This window comes from Asparagus officinalis, chromosome 8, assembly GCF_001876935.1.
Source record: "Asparagus officinalis chromosome 8, Aspof.V1, whole genome shotgun sequence".
In the NCBI taxonomy this organism is placed as follows: Eukaryota; Viridiplantae; Streptophyta; class Magnoliopsida; order Asparagales; family Asparagaceae; genus Asparagus; species Asparagus officinalis.
This window is the reverse complement of record NC_033801.1, coordinates 29,618,952-29,636,747: the sequence shown is the minus strand read 5'-3', so window position 1 is coordinate 29,636,747 and position 17,796 is coordinate 29,618,952. Positions and strand designations below refer to the sequence as shown.

General features: G+C 39.4%; 1 protein-coding gene across 1 annotated transcript; it reads left to right on the top strand.

The window, feature by feature from the left end:
• On the top strand, nt 7,201-11,917 carry LOC109821069 (peroxidase 50-like; the record flags this gene model as incomplete). Its single annotated transcript, XM_020387265.1, has 4 exons — nt 7,201-7,374; nt 7,464-7,667; nt 7,893-8,058; nt 11,358-11,917. Coding segments are annotated over 4 exons (954 nt in total), but the record flags the coding sequence as incomplete, so codon positions are not given.

Genomic DNA, 17,796 nt, shown 5'->3' with positions numbered 1-17,796 from the left:
TTAATAAAGAACCAGTGTGTGTTCTGCAAGAAACAAGAACATTGGAAGAGAGATTGTCCAAAGCTCAAGGAGAAGGAGAATATTAAGAAGAAGGGCCCAAAGGTCAATGAGGTAAACGTCACGAGAGGTGATGATTCTAATAATTCGTGCTTTTATCTATTGATTACTCTAGAAGTGAACCATGTGGATGCATCTGATTGGATGCTTGATTCTGGTGTTACTTATCACGTGACACCCCGACTAGATTGGTTTGCATCGTTCGAGAAACTCGATAGGGGCGTGGTAATCATGGGAAATAATCAATCCTATGGCATTTGTGGGATAGGTATCATCAGCATTCGAATGCACGATGGGGTAGTTCATGAATTGAATGAAGTGAGATTTGTTCCTCAGTTGAAGAAGAATATATTTTTTAGTTAGAGCTTTGGAGACGAAGGGATTCAATGTAACCTTTGAGAACGCTGTAGCAAAGATTACTAAGGGATCTTTGATGGTGATGAAGGGAGTCCGTAGTAAGAATTTGTATTATCTGAAATGGGAGAATTGAGATTGGCCAGGTAGCTTCAGCTATTTCAGAGGCGGACGTGAGCAGGCTTTGGCACTATAGGTTGGGGCATACAAGTGAAAAGTCACTGCAGACTTTATGCAAGTAGGGACTATTGAAGGGAACCAAGAGTAGAAAAGTTGAGTTCTGTGAGCATTATATTCTTAGTAAGAAGATGAAGGTAAAGTTTGGGACAGACATCCATAGAACGAGGAGCATCTTAGACTACATGCACACAGATGTTTGGGGTCCAACCAAGACGACATCACTTGTTGATCGATATTGGTTAGTCACGTTTGTAGATGACTATTCTAGACGTTGTTAGGTGTACACCATGGCGAAGAAGAGTGAAGTCCTAAATTAATTTGTGGAGTAGAATAAGAGATTGATACTGCAAACTGGGAGAAAGATTAAGACGTTGTGATCCGATAACAGCGGTGAGTATACTTCTGACTCCTTTCAGCAGCTATGTCGAGACGATGACATAAAGAGGCACTTCACAATTAGTTACACACCACAGCAGAATGGGGTGGTAGAGAGATTGAATCGGTCTTTGCTAGAGAAGATCTGACGTTTATTGTCGCAAAATGGTTTGGAGAAGATCTTTTGGACTGAGGTACTTTTTTATGCGAGTCACCTCATTAATAGGCTGCCTTCATCTGCGATTGGGGGAAAAATTCCTATGGAGATGTGGTCAGGAAAGCTAGCACGCGACTATGATTAACTCTAGGTATTTGGGTGCCCTGTATTTTATCATGTTAGAATAGATAAATTAGAACTTTAACCTAGGAAGACCATATTTGTGGGATTCAAATATGGTGTCAAGGGATACAAGCTTTGGGATCTAGTTGATAAGAAGATTGTGCTGAGTAGAGACGTCACATTCGATGAGGCTTCTATCCTGAAGCTTCCCAGCTCTCATAAGGTGGAGAGCGACTGGACAGTGAAGACATCGCAGGTGGTGAAGATTCATGTAGCTCCACATTGTCCAGATGAGACCGTATCCATTAGAGTGCCAGCTGAGGTGACGCTAGGCAAGAACGGTGATGATTTGGAAGATACATGTATAGTTGTACAGGATCAGGAACTGACGGTTCAGGTTCAAGATTCTATTACGGTTCAAAGATAGAGGAGAGACATACAGATACTAGCTAGGTATACAAACACAGTCGTTACGTATGCACTTCTGGTGAAGAATGTCGATGAGATGGTTCCTACTACATTCAAAGAGGCCGAGCAGAGTTCGAAGGTTGATTTGTGGCAGGTGGTTATACAGGAAGAGATGGAGTCTCTTCATAAGAACAACACAAGCTTGTTGAGCTTCTAATGGGACGGAAGACTATTGGTTGCAAGTGGGTGTATACGAAGAAGGAGGGCATTGAAGGTACTCCCGTAAGGTTCAAAGCTAGGTTGGTTGCGAAGAGCTATGCACAGAAGGAAGATGTTGACTATAATGAGGTTTTCTCTACAATTGTGAAGCATTATTCGATTTGGATTTTACTAACTTTGGTGACATAATATGGCTCGAATTTAAATCAATTGGATGTGAAATAGCATTTCTTCATGGTGATCTTGATGAGAAAATCTATATGACTCAGCCATTAGAATTCCAAGCTGCGGGGAAGGATAAATTAGTTTGTAGATTGAAGAAATCACTATATGGGCTGAAATAATCTCCTCGATAGTGGTATAAGCGATTTGATGGGTTCATGATCAGTCATTCATACATTAGGAGCCAATTTGATCCTTACATGTACTATCACAAGTTGAATGGAGGTGTATACATTTACTTATTATTTTATATTGATGATATGTTGGTTGCTTCTACTTCTAGATCCGCGATAGATAGATTGAAGATTCAGCTTTCGAGCGAGTTCGAGATGAAGGATTTGGGTGAAGCTAAGCGTATTTTAGGAATGAAAATCGATAAATACAGAGACAATGGTAGAATTAGTTTGATACATGTGGCTTATTTAAAGAAGGTTCCACAACGGTTCAATGTGAGCATAGAAACGAAGTCAGTTAGTGTACCATTGGGAGCCCATTTAAAGCTTTCAGCTGATCTTTCATCGAAGATAATTAAAGATTGAGAGTTAATGTCGAAGACTCTATATGCGAGCGTAGTTGAAAGTTTAATGTACGCTATGGTTTGTACGAGGCCGGATTTATCATAGGCAGTGAGCATGGTTTCGAGATACATGCATGACCCAGGTCCAGGTCATTAGGATGCTATGAGATGAATTTTGAGGTATATTCGAGATACTCTCAATATTGGTTTGGTTTTTGAACGAGACACTAGTGGTGGACAGCTATGTATTGGATACGTAGATTCAGATTACGCTGGAGATTTGGATAAACGCCGGTCTACTATGGGATATTGTTAGACCCTAGAGGGGGGATTAGGGTCTTATGCTAATCTAATCTGATTTTATACTAATTAAAACTAATTAACAAATATATTCTTGCAAGATAGATATACAAAGAGTTAAGTGTAAGAATATACAATATACAAAAGGTGATATATCCTAGCAAAGAGGTATACTATATGATATATGTAAGGATATGCAAACACAAGGGTAACGATATATCCTAGCAAAGAGGTATACTATATGATATATGTAAGGATATGCAAACACAAGGGTAACATAAACAAATGATATAGTGGATGAAATAAACAATGAGAGAAAGGCTATAAAGATGAACAAATATATGTGTGCTAAGCTAAACTCAAATAAGCAATATGATCACGGAGTTCGGATCTTCCGTCCTACGTCTCCGCTCCCCACTCCCGGGGAGAAACCCACTATCATGACCGGGTTTTCTATGCTCACCCGAATAACGTTTATAACCACACTATGTCGGTTTTCAACGATCACCGATCAACGTATACACTCACTCACAATGTCGGTTTTCAACGTTCACCGATCAACGTCCACTCCTCACACTCGGTTTTCTAGTTCACCGAAAACTTCACAACAACACACTCGGTTTTCTAGCTCACCGAAAACCTTACAACATTCTCAATGTAACAATAAATGGTTTGTTCTCTCATACAAGGCGAGAACTCAATTAAGCACAACTCAATGTTACAATCTCTCACAACCCTAATATACTATGTAACAACTCAATGTTACAATCTCTCACAACCCTAATATACTATGTATGTAAATACAAAAAGCTCAATGTGGGCGTGTATAACAAAGAAGTAAATCAAATCTAAACTCAATACAAAACTAGCTTTAATAAAATGATAATCAAATAAATATGCAAATGTAAAGCTAGATAAGAGTTTAGAAATGCTTTTCTGAAAAATAAGTTGGAGAGATGGATTAAGACGAAGCTCAAACAATGTAGATGATCTCCTCCACTTGTGTAAAACTTTTTCCCAAACAATAACTCTTTTAAACAAACTTAAACCCTTGTTTAAAACTTGTTTAAAAACTTCTTGGATTACTGAGATAGAAAAGGGTTTGGGGGTTTATATAGGAAGTGGAAACAACAGCAAAAACCCCAAGGGAAAAGACCAAACAGCCCAAGAATTAAAAATCTGATTCTGTACCAAAAGAGCCGTTGGGATAAACGGCGGGCGACCGCGGCCGACTCCAGAGAGTTCGACGGTCGACCGTGGCGATCAACTGTGGCGGTCGACCGTGGGAAATCTCGAGCTCACGGTCGACCGCGGCGGTCGACCGTGAAAGTCTCTGCTGCCCACTGATGAAAGAACTTAGGCGCGGTCGACCGTGAACTGATATATGAAATTCCAGGTTTGAAAAAACAGTTTGCTGATTTTAAAACACTGTTTAAAAATATCAAATAAATTCCAAAAAATATAAAACTTTGGGGAATGATTGTAGACATGATAATAAATATGCTACAATGACTAGTTTCTAAAAAGGACTTCCCAAAAGAAAAATATCATCATTTTACAAAATAGGCCAAAACATAAAAATGTAAACATATGAAGTTTGATATTTTGGCTAAACCATGTTTTGAAACTTTGCACAATGATTATGTAGACTTAATAAAATATGTATATGATTATTGTTAAGTCCAAAAACTAATAATACAATATTTTTACAAATACAATAGAAAATAAAACATATGAGTATATATATGAAAATATATTTTTTTCATATCTAAGTAGTTAAACCAAATCACAATAATAAATATGAAATATGTAATTTCATATTTGTAAACATGAAAACCCAAAACCATGCATGTATATATATAACTATATATATACATAGAAACCAAATACATGTGTGTATATGATATTGAGCTTAAGGTACTTAACACACATAATATAAAACCTAAACTAAGTTACCCAAGCTAGATCTTGATCTTCAATAAGCTCGACTTGGTACACTTGCGGATGAAGCTTGAACTTGATCTTTAACTTTGAATTACGTAGGCTTCACTTCACTATTCCACCAACCTCCATTGGATATGATCGTGAATGCGCAATTCCATCCATCCTCCAACATATTGTTTGCCTAGAATAAATATAAAACACAAACACTAAACAAACAATATTAGATATAAATTGTTTGTAAATCATCATCAAAACAAGAAGGCCAACAGATATGTGTTTACTTTGACCCGTGCGTCGGTGTGTTGGAGATGCACCTTGCAATCTACGATGACTTTATTGATGACGGAGGCAGAGTATATGGTGATTACGGATTTTGTTAAGGAGGCGATTTGGCTTCGAGGACTTTTGGAGGGTCTTGGTGTTTCATAGCGATCCATTACCATTTATTGTGATAGCATGAGTGTTATCTATTTGGCGAAGAATCAGGTCTTTCATACGAGGACGAAGCATATCAACGTTTGTTATCACTTCATTCGGGATGTTCTTGAAGATGGAGATGTGGAGCTCGTGAAGGTCCACACAAAAGATAATCCAGCGGATATGCTCACAAAGGTGGTTTCGAGCAACAAGTTTGATCATTGTAGAAACTTGTTACAAATTTGTGATTGTTGAGGTTGTTCGCGACCATTTAGGTGAACTACGGGCGGCTTGATCTCTTAGGAGAGGGGGTACGTAGGCAACCACATTGATGCAGCCGGATTTGGTGAGACGACACAGTGGTGCTCATGTTTGGTGTCGGCTCGGTTTTGGGAAAACTTTGCCGAGGTGGAGAATTAAAAAAACGGCGAAGAAGAACATGAAATTTGAAGTGCACAGGTGTGGCTACGGGTCGGTCGACCAACGGCATAGGATCGGTCGACCAACGGCATAGGCTCGGTCGACCGATAGACTGTAGAATTATAGGGTCTGAAACCCTATTCTGGTCGGTCGACCGAACGAGTTCAACCGGTCGACCGAAAATCTGGTCGGTCGACCGAACGATTATAGCGGTCAACCAAAAACGTGCATGATTACAGTGTTTGAATCTTGTTTGTGGCTGGTCGACCGCGAGCACATGTCCGGTCGACTACGTAGAGGGTAAATGGGCCAGTTCGGTTTTCACAGTTGGTTTTGGTTTGTGTTTTGATATAAAGTGAAACACGTTTTTAGGGTTTCTTGAGGAGAGAATTGGCAGACTTTTGAGCACTTTGAGAGGGAGATATTGTGAGGGAGTTGAAAATTTTGGTTAGGGTTATATTTGAGTGATTTTGTGAGTTGTAACCCGTTGTATTTTTCCTCCATATAGTGAAATCTCTCCATCCTCTCCCCGTGGACGTAGGCAATTGCCAAACCACGTAAATTCCTAGCCTGTGTTTGGTTTGATTTGTGTCGTATTTTGATGGATTGCACTTGTATTTGATTTGGTTTTCTTCTCTCGTGACTTACGGACTCGTTTGGTGTGCGAGCATGATTCCGCAAGGCGCGCAACATTTGCATGTATATATTTTTTTCCACATACGAAGCATACTTCACAAAAGCCCGTTAAACACTTTATCGTACCTATTTATGCATAAAAAAACCATTTAGTTTGAGGCAAGTCTATAGCGGTGTATTAACTTGAGCTTAGATTGTGTTTGGCAACTCTTCCTCTTTTAACTAGCCTGTTAAACATTTTATCGTACCTATTTATGCATAAAAAATCATTTACCCAAATTGGGGGAAGAAATCATGGTATTTTCTCACATCCTTTCACCTCCCCTCACCCCTATTAACTTGCTATATTTACTTCCCAAATAAGGTTAAAAGTTACCCCCTTCCCCTCACCCCCATTACCCTCAATCCAAACAGGATCTTAGTTTGAGGCAAGTCTACAGCGGTGTATTGACTTGAGCCAATTAAGATGTGTTTGGCAACGCTTCCTTTTTAACTAGTTTAGTGGATCCAAGTTAAAGAGCTGAACTTGTGTCTGACAAAAACCTGGCCAATTCTAGTCAAATTTATTTCTTTTCCCCGTTAAAGAGGATTTTGCCGAACACACCCTTTAGAATTTAGTCGTCCATTGCGAGCACAAATTGTGATTTATTGTCTTTGAACCTTAATTATTTTATGAAGATTCCCAAAGACAACTGGCTCAACAATTATCTAGTGACCTCCACCCTTATATATTCCCTTCTCCTAAAAGCTCAGTTCCACACCATTAATCTTCAACACCCCCCCCCCCCCCCCCTATCCTCCTCTCTCTGCGTCTAATTAATGAAACATGGGAGCTTTATTTAGAGTGGCTACTTCATTTTCACCCTAGTAAATCTATGTCTACTTCCTCAAATGGCATAGTGCTCAACTCCGGCGAAATTACTACGCTAACATCTGCCCGAACGTCGAAAACATCGTAAGGAACGCCGTCACCAAAAAATTCCAGCAAACATTTGTCACCGCACCCGCCACCCTCCGCCTCTTCTTCCACGATTGTTTCATTCAGGCATTACGACAATTTTTATTTTTGAAAAATTTATATTTCACTCGAGAAGGAAATTCTCATTCTAATTAAGTTTTGGTTCATCTTTGTAGGGATGTGATGCTTCAATCATCGTAGCATCCTCCGGTAATAACAAAGCCGAGAAGGACCACCCAGATAATCTCTCGCTCGCCGGAGACGGCTTCGACACGGTTATCAAAGCGAAGGCCGCCGTGGATGCTGTGCCGCGGTGCCGGAATAAGGTGTCGTGCGCCGATATCCTGGTGGCAATGGCTGCGAGAGACGTCGTAGCCCTGGTATTTACTCCTCCAATTAATTTGCAATTAGTTAATATATCAACGGAAGGGTTACGGTTTGTATGTAATTTATTATTTTTAAATTAATGGGGGGAAAAAAGTCAGTGAACCTCGGATCTTACATACCGGAAAAAGAGAGTTCGTCATCGGGCTGCAACGGTACTTTAATTTTATTAATACATTTAAGTAAATAACAATTCGGATGGTGTTTGTGTGCTAAAATAGGCCGGCGGACCATCTTATGCTGTGGAATTGGGGAGATTAGATGGACTGAGCTCGACTTTAGCGAGCGTGAATGGGAACCTGCCCGAGCCGGATCACAATTTGAACAAGCTCACCTCCTTGTTTGCTAAACGTGGTCTCACCCGAAATGACATGATTGCCCTCTCAGGTAACTGGTTTAGTTAATCTTATCCTATCCCTCAGGTACGCAATTAATATACCAGCTAATTAATTGACTTACTTGAACTAATCATGTGGTGGTCTAATTAATTAAGAGATGCATAAATAATGGAGTTCGATTCACGAGTTTGTCTAACTTGTTTGGTGCAAATACTGTGGACTACTGTACTTTTCCCTCTCTTTTCAACGAGGAAGGGATGCGTAGGGTCTAGTAGAAGTGACATTTTTTTCTGTCGTATATGTATTCTTGAATTGATAAACCTTTTGTTCTACTAGAGTTTAGATTAATTTCATGAAGAAATCATGATTTTCGAATGCTTCTAATTAAATAAACATCAATCACGGATATTTTCAGTTCATTTTCACTATCATCATCATGAGGTAAAAACTACACGGTGATATTTCCCCTTAAATTTAACCTAGAGTTTGTAGATAGTCACCTAGGCAGATAATTCATTTATTAATATTAGTCAATAATAAGCCAATAATATTTAGAAATGAAATGAGTAAATGGGAGGTACGTAGTGTCTCCCAGCCTTGGTTCGTTCGCTTGCAGACATAATACGCGTTAAGATTATTACAATGATTTGTCAGATCCGGACAACAACCAGTTGCCGTGTTAGCGATATACCAACCAAGATTAGTCGGAGCATACGAATCCGCAATTCCTCAAATAAGATTTTCTTTACAACATTCAGAAAAGAACGTTTAATATGGCAAAAGTTACCAACGTGAGAATTTGGTTGCAAAATGCGTAAGGTTCTTTTTGAGGGCATACAATATTGAAAGTAATTAGTTAGAGGCCATGTTAGAAAGCACTTTAGATTTGTGTCATTGGGTGCTCACAAATGCTTTATCTTTAGCCTTTAACTTGTTAGAGAGATGACAAACTGGATTGAGTGTCGGTGCTCCCCCTTTGAGCTGGGACTAGCTACGTACCATTCCCCATATCTCCATCTTTCAATATTACACTATGCCCTTTGATTTTTCTTCACCCTTCGAATTAAAAAAAAAATTTTTTGAGGGGGGGTTGGGGGCGGGGGCATATATTTTGGAAGAGTATTTTCTAATTTCAAAAGTGAAGACTCTTTTCGTGGTTTGATTAACTAGAGTAACAACAACAAATCGTGGAAGTTAGTGAAGACTCTTTTCTAATTTTATAAGTTCTTATATTATTAAATTTACAATATTAATATCATATTATTTGAATCTTTAAATGCAATAAAAAATAACTCTATTAAACATTTGCCAATTATCATCAATTCAGTATGTTGTGATACATAAATAACAAGTTTGTGCTTTAGATGTACGCCAAAATATCAGAAGTTAAAAAAAAATTACCGTTTAAACTTTAAAAATAAAAAATTATTTTTGCTTGTTCCTCGTAATAATATTTTAAAATACCACGTTGACAAGATTGACGAGAAAAATTTTTAAATACGGGATAAAAACCATCTGTAATCATATCTTTAAATTCATCACATTCTACTAATTTAAAAGAAAATTTTTTAAGAATAATAAACCTGATGATGCATTTTCTGGCTCTAAATGCGTAATGGTTTCAACTACTGAGAATACCGGAGGATGGGGATTAGGAGAGTAAAGATTGTCGGATATCACATTAATTGAGGCGTTGTCTGACCTCTGTTGTGCTTTTCTAAATGGCGTTTGAGGTGGTTGGAACCGCTTTTATGATGAGCTTAGAAAACATGGTTGCACAACGCACACTTAGCCTTCTGGGTGAGAAAATTATCGTGTTGATCCCCGGTGACTTCTATCTTCTCGAAGAGGTTCTACATATCAGATCTCGGCCTTTTAGGAGCTCTAGGTGCAGAATCATCGCCACCGGATTTGTGATCAACATCGGTAGGAGGATTAACTGTAGCTCCTGTAGTATGAGTATTAGGACTCGTTTCAACATCGGGAGTTGGGATTTGCTATTCATAATCAGATGAGGAAGTCATTTGATTGAAGAATTAGAGAGCAAAAGCGAAAATAAGAAAATATTAGAGAGAAGTAGATGGGTTTTGGATGAGAAAAATAAATAAAAACTCTCTCTATTTATAGAGGCAGACCCCTAGCCAAATGACCAAAATACCCTCAAAATTTGACCGTTTTAACTTTTTTGGGGGTATTTTGGTCAAAATCATAAATATGGCCGTTATGACCGTTCGAACCGGGTTGGCCCAGGCTGCCCGACCAACGGTCACGAATGTGACCGTTGTGGCCGGGGGCACCAATGAGACGGACCAAGCCCGGGCTCGGAGCCCGGATAGGCCCGGATTTCCAGGCCATGTCCGGGCCCGGCTGGAGACCCCTAAGCAAATAGCACGAGGTTCTGTAACGAACGGACATAAATAGTTAAAATAAATTTGTATAGAATAGTTAATAAGGCATATAGTTCTGACAAGTAGACAGCAAGGTGAAGACATAATAGCATAAATCATAACTAATATTTAATCCATTGTTAAGTTGGGAGTCATTCCAAAGTCTAAACCAATGAATACATTATACATCTGATGGGTCACAGTAGTTTAACAGGAGGTCTAGCTTCAATACTTTTGAAAACTCATGACAATTTTGTAAATGATTTAGAAAGTTCTCACTCGCTAGCTTCTTTCACTACCTCTCCTCTCTCTCTCTCTCTATCTTCGGGTTATTCGCACTATTGTAAATGGGCCCCTCTTATTTATACTATTTTTTCTCTTTTATGGCCTGTTTGTTTTGCTCAAAAAAATGAGAAATGTCCCGCCACCTCACCTTTCAAGAAAACCCCCATGTGCCACATAGGTTTTTGATTTCAAGAGGTTTCCATTTCATGTGTTTGCTTCGTCTTTAATTTTTAAGAAATGAAGTGCCACATGTGTTGCCACCTCAATTTTTCAAGAAATGTGTTTTCAGCCCAAATTTGGCTGAAAACACTTGGAAATGTCCCATCTGAGAATAGTTAATTAATAAAAGCACTGTTTGAATAGTTCAAAAGAATAAAATGAAATATTTAAATGCCACATTTCTCATTACCTTTTTCTTGTTCTCAAACAAACACAAGAAATAGAAATCAAAGCACTGTTACTATGGAGGCTTTTTTTGTCTGTTTGTGTGACTTGGCAGTGAAAATGAACCTTTTCTTTGCGAAACAAACAAAAGAAATGAAAACTAAGAAATGTCTTGAAATGTCTTGAATTCATTTCAAGAGCTATATTTCCATTTCCGAATTTTTTGTGGAAATAGCCAAACAGGCCTCCTCTCTCCATCTCCCTCTTTCTCATTTCTTTCGTTCTGCTGCAGCTGCCCACAGTCTCGGCTTCTCCCACTGTGATAAATTCTCAAAACGAGTCTACAACTTCCTCCCCCCACGCTACAAGATGGACCCCACCATGAACAAGACCTACGCGAAGCAGCTACGTGGCATGTGCCCAAAGAACGTGGACCCCAGGGTCGCCATCAACATGGACCCCGTCACCCCTCGGACCTTCGACAACCAATACTTCAAAAACCTCCAGAATGGGATGGGCCTTTTCACCTCCGACCAGGTTTTATACTCTGACAAGAGATCGAGGCCTGCTGTTAATTTTTACGCCCAGAATCAAAAGGGCTTTGAGAATGCGTTTATTTCCGCTATGACTAAAGTGGGCCGGATTGGAGTTAGGACTGGAGCCAAGGGGAATATTCGACGCAACTGTGCTGCTTTTAATTAGAAGAGGTTTTTTTTTTTTTTTTAATTTGTAGATTGCGATGGATTCGTTGAGTAATTAACGTTGTTCAAGTCTTTATGTTGCACAAGTTTTGTGGGAAATAAGAATTGTTTACGGATGTTTTCGATTATTCCATTATTATTATTTGGTGAATTTAATATCCGTACCTCAAATTTTCATTGATAAATTACTAGGTTTACACGATACTCCAACGGGATCACGTCAATCCTTGTTTTCTTCTTTCTAATTGTTTATGTTGAATATATTCTGAGAATGTATTAGAAACTAATATTACAATATTAGGTTACTTGAAAAAAAAACCTTTTTAACTGCTGTAATTTATGTTAAGAATGAAAAGATGGGCTTATTCACTGGAGATACCAATTAACTATGATTATGTCTGGTGCATAAACCAAAATTGATTCAAATATGATTAAAAAAATATAATTGAAGAATAAAGCATATTTGAAAAGATGAGAAAGATAATCAGAGAAGCTTCCATGGAAGAGTGATTATTGATATATTAAACTTTTGAAGGGAAAAATGTTCATTAATATGTCACCGTAAATTCAATCTAAGGATAAGGATGCTCCTTTAACACTAAGTTTTTTTGCAATCAATTGACTTGAACTACTCCGTTTATTTTTTTATCTATATGTTTCAGAAGGTATAAAGAAAAAAAAAATCTGACATCTTGGATTATAGTCAATCATGCATCAAGAGGTTTTAAGTTATAACTTAACGATTTTACAAGAATATAACAAAGGAGATAACGAAAAATATGCGTTAGAAGTGTTGAAACATCTTTCTTTTTTTATAAATGTTTCGAGGCATTTTAGATCATGATAAATAGAGTGGAGAACCTATTAAAATAGTCTAGACCATGTGTCAGGAGGTGCATTATTAGATTGAATTTAAGATGACACCTCAGAACGTTTTTCCCAATTTTAATAAGAGAGATTAAACTAAAATAAATAAATAAGAAGAAAGAGAATTACTTTTATGAGCTTGACCTGTAACCTTTAATTCTTTATTTATATGAATAGAGGCTAAGAGCTGCCTGCTTTTTCGTATGCCATGTAGTACTTTGATAGTAGCGATTAAAATCAAGCACCATACTAAATTAAGAACGTGATTGTGGGTGGGGCCACAATCAAGCGGAAATCACAGAGAGTAAGCCCAGATGCGGCCCACTTAATTCCCCAACTCAGCTATATATATACCTTTATTCTTTCCTAGGTTTTGTGTGCAAGGAGATTTAATTGCGGCTGCGTGCAAGCGAGCAGAAGAAAAGCGGTGTGCAAGCTCCTTATACACTTTGTGTTCAGAATGTGACCGCGACACAACACTTCATCTTCCTCTCGTTTTGCCTTCTGCTTTTTGATTTCTTCTATTTCCTCCTCAGTAGGTTATTTGCCGTCTGCACTTGGTTTTGGATCTTCTATGGGCTGTAGGTTGGGGTTGAGGATGTAGGGGATCTTCAATGCTGTAAGAAGAAACATCATTGTTTGCGTCAAAAGTTGCTCTTGCTGTGGAATTCATTATATCTTCGATCGATTACAATAAATTCAAAGAAATAGTCTTTTTATAAGACCTCTTTTACATAACAAAATAAAAATTACAACTTCTTAGAAACAAACGCAGGATCGTTGTTTGGATCGCTGCTTGCGTGGGATCTTTGCCTGTGCCGGGAGCGCTTTGACTCGTGGACCACCAAATCACAGATTCTGATTGAATCGATGAGGGGTTTAATGATTCTTCCTTCGTTTATCGAAGTGAGAATTTGAAACGATATCTTATCAAAGTAAGATAGTCGTTCTTCTTAAGATCAAGTTAAAGCTCGAATCTCAAGGGATTGCCAGAAGCTCAGGAACTATGCTCTCTCTGCTCCAAAGTGCTCAAGAATGATCAGCCCCTCCAAAAAATAGCCTTCGGGGGGTATTTATAGACCCTAGGAACAGTTGGCAGAAAACAAGCTTGCGAGACAGCATTTCCTATCTCGGCTGCCGAGACAGTGTTTGTTGTCTCGGCCCGCGAGACAGTAAACACTGTCTCGGAAAAGGAATATTCCTGGCAGTTTTCGCTGTAACTGCCTTTCCACGTTTCAAACTCCGTTATTTTGGCAGTTATCCACGTGATTCTCGCCCACGACGTTTCCCACGTTCTTGAACAGTTAGTGGCCACATGTTGGCGGTTATGCAAAGTAGTTTTGACCCTCTGAGAGCTGTCTCACGTGCGAGACAGTAAATTCTGTCTCGCACGGCGAGACAGCAAAGACTGTCTCGCGTGGGCGAGACAGTAAAAGTCTGTCTTGCCCGCGAGACAGTAAAGACTGTCTCGCACGGCGAGACAGTCAAGTCTGTCTCGCGTGCGAGGCAGTAAAGACTGTCTCGCGTGCGAGACAGTCTATACTTGTGTTCTTTTTGACATTTTGGATGACTTCCTTTTGAGCTGTGTTTGGATATCTCTCAGCATTTTTTGACGCCTACAGATACCCCCTCCAAAGTATTCCAGACTCAATCTTTTATAGAGGAGTTCTGGGATGCTTTGGATAAGATAGGTCTTACTTATGATCCTTTCAATGCTTGGTTGGGTAGATCGTATAGAAGAACCTGTAGATGGCTTCAACACTTGATCTCTTTGTCTCTCAGTCTATTCAGTGCTTTGTAGAATAGCTAAGGTCCTTTCGGCATGGCGTTCATCGCTTGACCGTCGTCGAGATCTTGAATTGAAGCTGAAATTTGTACTTGTGAATTCAGCTTTTGTCATCAAATTGATACCGTATTGTTAATCACTGTATCAGTCTTCGTAGGAACACAGTTTATACTCATGTATTTTTTTGGAGTTCTCGGGAAATAGTTTAACCTCGTATACCCGTTGGGAGGTAGCCAGGTTATTCTTAAGAATATTTTGAATGATATTCTCCAGAAACTTCCTGTTGATCGTAGGGAAACAGTTTAGACTCGTGTACCTATTGGAGTAACATGGTCTCTTTTTTGTTGGTAGAGATGAACCCGATGATGGAGAGGAAGAATTTTATATTCTATCTCCTGGTCTCTTGTTTGTTGGTAGAGATGAACCCAAAATCGGAGAGGAAGAATTTTATATTCTATCTCCTGGTCTCTTGTTTGTTGGTAGAGATAAACCCAAAATCGGAGAGGAAGAATTTTATATTCTATCTCCCAGTGCAAAGGAAACTCGAAGTGGGATCTCCACTTAGAGAATCTGAATTGGTTTGAACAATAACTGTCATAGGGTTTGATTATTCAATTCAAAAGTAGACCTCTCGTTCATGAAATGAATCGAAAGGGGATTTTGGTTAAGGTTTGACCAAATGGGAGTTTTGAGGCGATCCTGACTGTTTAAAGGTTTGAGGACCTCTCATTCATGGAACGAATCGAGAGGGGATTTTGGTTTTGGTCCTAACTATTTAAAGGTTTGACCAAATAAGGGTTTTGTGAGGGAAGATTGATCTAAAGAAGTGATCGAATCTCATCTCAGCAAAAGAGTATTCGAAAATCATCGTGGGGATGTAGTGTTTATCACTTTGTTTGTAATGATCGGGTTATCCCTAAGAAAATTACATATAGCATTCTTCCGAGAACTTCCCGTTACATGAACCATCCACCCCCAGCTTTTCTTGCGAAGCTAGGTTTATCATCATGTTTAGCTGTATGATCGGGTTATCCTTAAAAGTACCATGCATGGCATTCTCCAGGAACTTCCCGTGAAAGAAAGGAAATAGTTTAAACTCATATACTTGTTGGAGTATCGAGGAGCAGTTTATACTCGTATACTCTTCGGAGTGGCGTGAAGAAGCAGTTTATACTCGTATACTCATCGGAGTCAAGGAAAACAGTTTATACTCGTGTATCCAATGGAGTAAGGTCGTCTTTAATCGGCTTGTTTTGCCATTATGACGCCGGAGTCAATTAAGGCTTGGATTTTATTTTTGAGTCCAAAGCAAATATTAGTGGGATGAAGAACCCTTCTGTGGTATGCACAGTAGTTTGGATCTGTAATCATTTTAACCCCCTCCTGATCTTTAATAGGTGGCAGCTCAATTTTATCATTGGCTAGGAGGTATTCCAATATGGTTGGAGCTTCATCATCTTTGAAAGAATACTCCTTTTGGAACCTCGGATCGAGAGTCGCGTTCACAGCAATTATAGATGTCGTCGGTTGGTTTCTCTCAACTTTCTTTCTTTTAAGAAAGTGTTCAGCTTGTTCACCGCGCATTTTCAAATCTTTCCAAGTTTTGGATGGTACGACCCCTAGGGCTTCCGGGACATCGATAGAGAGATTATTGTGGCATGTTTGCAGGATGAACTCCTCTGTAATAGGATCTCTGCAATTCATTGCCTTGTTACGGAAGCGTTTGACAAAATTATCGACTGACTCTCCGTCTTTCTGCTTCTCATCCAGAAGAGTCCCGATTGACACTTCGGTGTCATCATTGAAGAAATTGCTGAGGAACAAACTTTCCATGTCATCCCAGCAATTGATGCTCCCTGGCTTGAGATGTCGACGAAGGGTGCCAACGAATGACCGGACCATTAAAGCCTCGTTTCCAGAGATCATGCCCAAATGAGACTTGAAATAAATCAAGTGCTGAGTAGGCGAGCTTTTCCCGTCAAACGGTGTGAAGTTAATCAGATTGAATTTTGACGGGTACGGTATTGAATCCCATTCTCTTGGATAGGGACATTGAATACCCGTCTTTTTCACTTCTTGAGCCGTCATCAAAGCGTTGATTTTGTTTTCAAGCTCTTGCATTTTCTTGTCCTCATCTTCATCTCTATCTGAGTGATGTCGAGCAGAAATAATTGGGCCACCCCCAGTGTTACTAAACGGTTCAATTGAACCACCCCCAATGTTATTATTGGGAGGATCTGTTGAACCACCCCCAGTGTTATTGTCATTGGGAGGTGTATCAGCCATAATGACTTCATCCACTTCTGGATCACTGTCATCTATACCATTCTGAGTGTGGCGGCTGGATTCAGCTCGCTGACTGGACTCAGGAGGTTGAGGTTGTTGAGTTAGCAACTCTCTCATTTGTTGAATAGCTAACTCTATCTCTGTCTTCATCTCAGCTCTAATTTCTTCACGTTGCTTTGTTAGAGCTTCCTGAAGTATTTGAGCAAATTGATCAGAGGTGATCGTGAGTACTTCTCTGGTTTGTCTCGTGCTAGACATTGTATCATCAGAAGCGATTGCAGAATAAGTGTCCGAGAATTCATCCTCCGAGGACATTCCTTCTTGCATTCTCTTGTAGTCTCTGCGTCTGATGGCTCCTAATTGGAGTCGAGACATCCTTTGAGCAATTCTTGGATTGACTTTTCCTCTCGGGGAAAAGTCGGGATTTGAGTCATTTGAATGTCGCTTAGGCTTTCTTTTATCAGCCACGTTGATGATGACTTCAGGGAATTCATCATCTTGGGCAGCTGATTTTCTTTTGTGGAAATGTCTCGGCTTAGGCTTCGACGATACAGAGACTCTTCGTGGGATGGCTTCTCGTTTGAAACAGTCACATTCTGATAATGCTGCTTTAACGAGTCGCGCACAGGAACAATGAGAGTTTATTTCTCGAATAACTCTCTTTCGAAAATTATTCACAACCCCAACTTGATAATACGATTCATCGGTATGATTGCCAAAAAATCGTATCGTCTGTTGGCATGACCTCCCAGGTATGACGATATCATTTGGTGAATGCGTCTTCTTCTGGGGGTGTAAAACCTTGTTGGCATTCTCAGGACAATTTATTTTTGTCCTTGAGCGATCCAAGGTTATGTCAGGAGTCGCACGTCTAAAACCACCCCCTTGCGGGTATGGAGTCTTAACGGGCTCCGAATACTGATTTTGCATAAGTCCAGACTTTGGAATCCAAACTTGACAGAGTTTCGGTGGTTCTTTGGTCACCGTTTCCTTCCTCCTTTCTCGTCTTTGTTGTAAGAGAGCACGGGCATGAACAACGTTTGCACGACGTTTTTGTATACGTTCTTGGAGGGTCGAACGAGCCCTTTTGA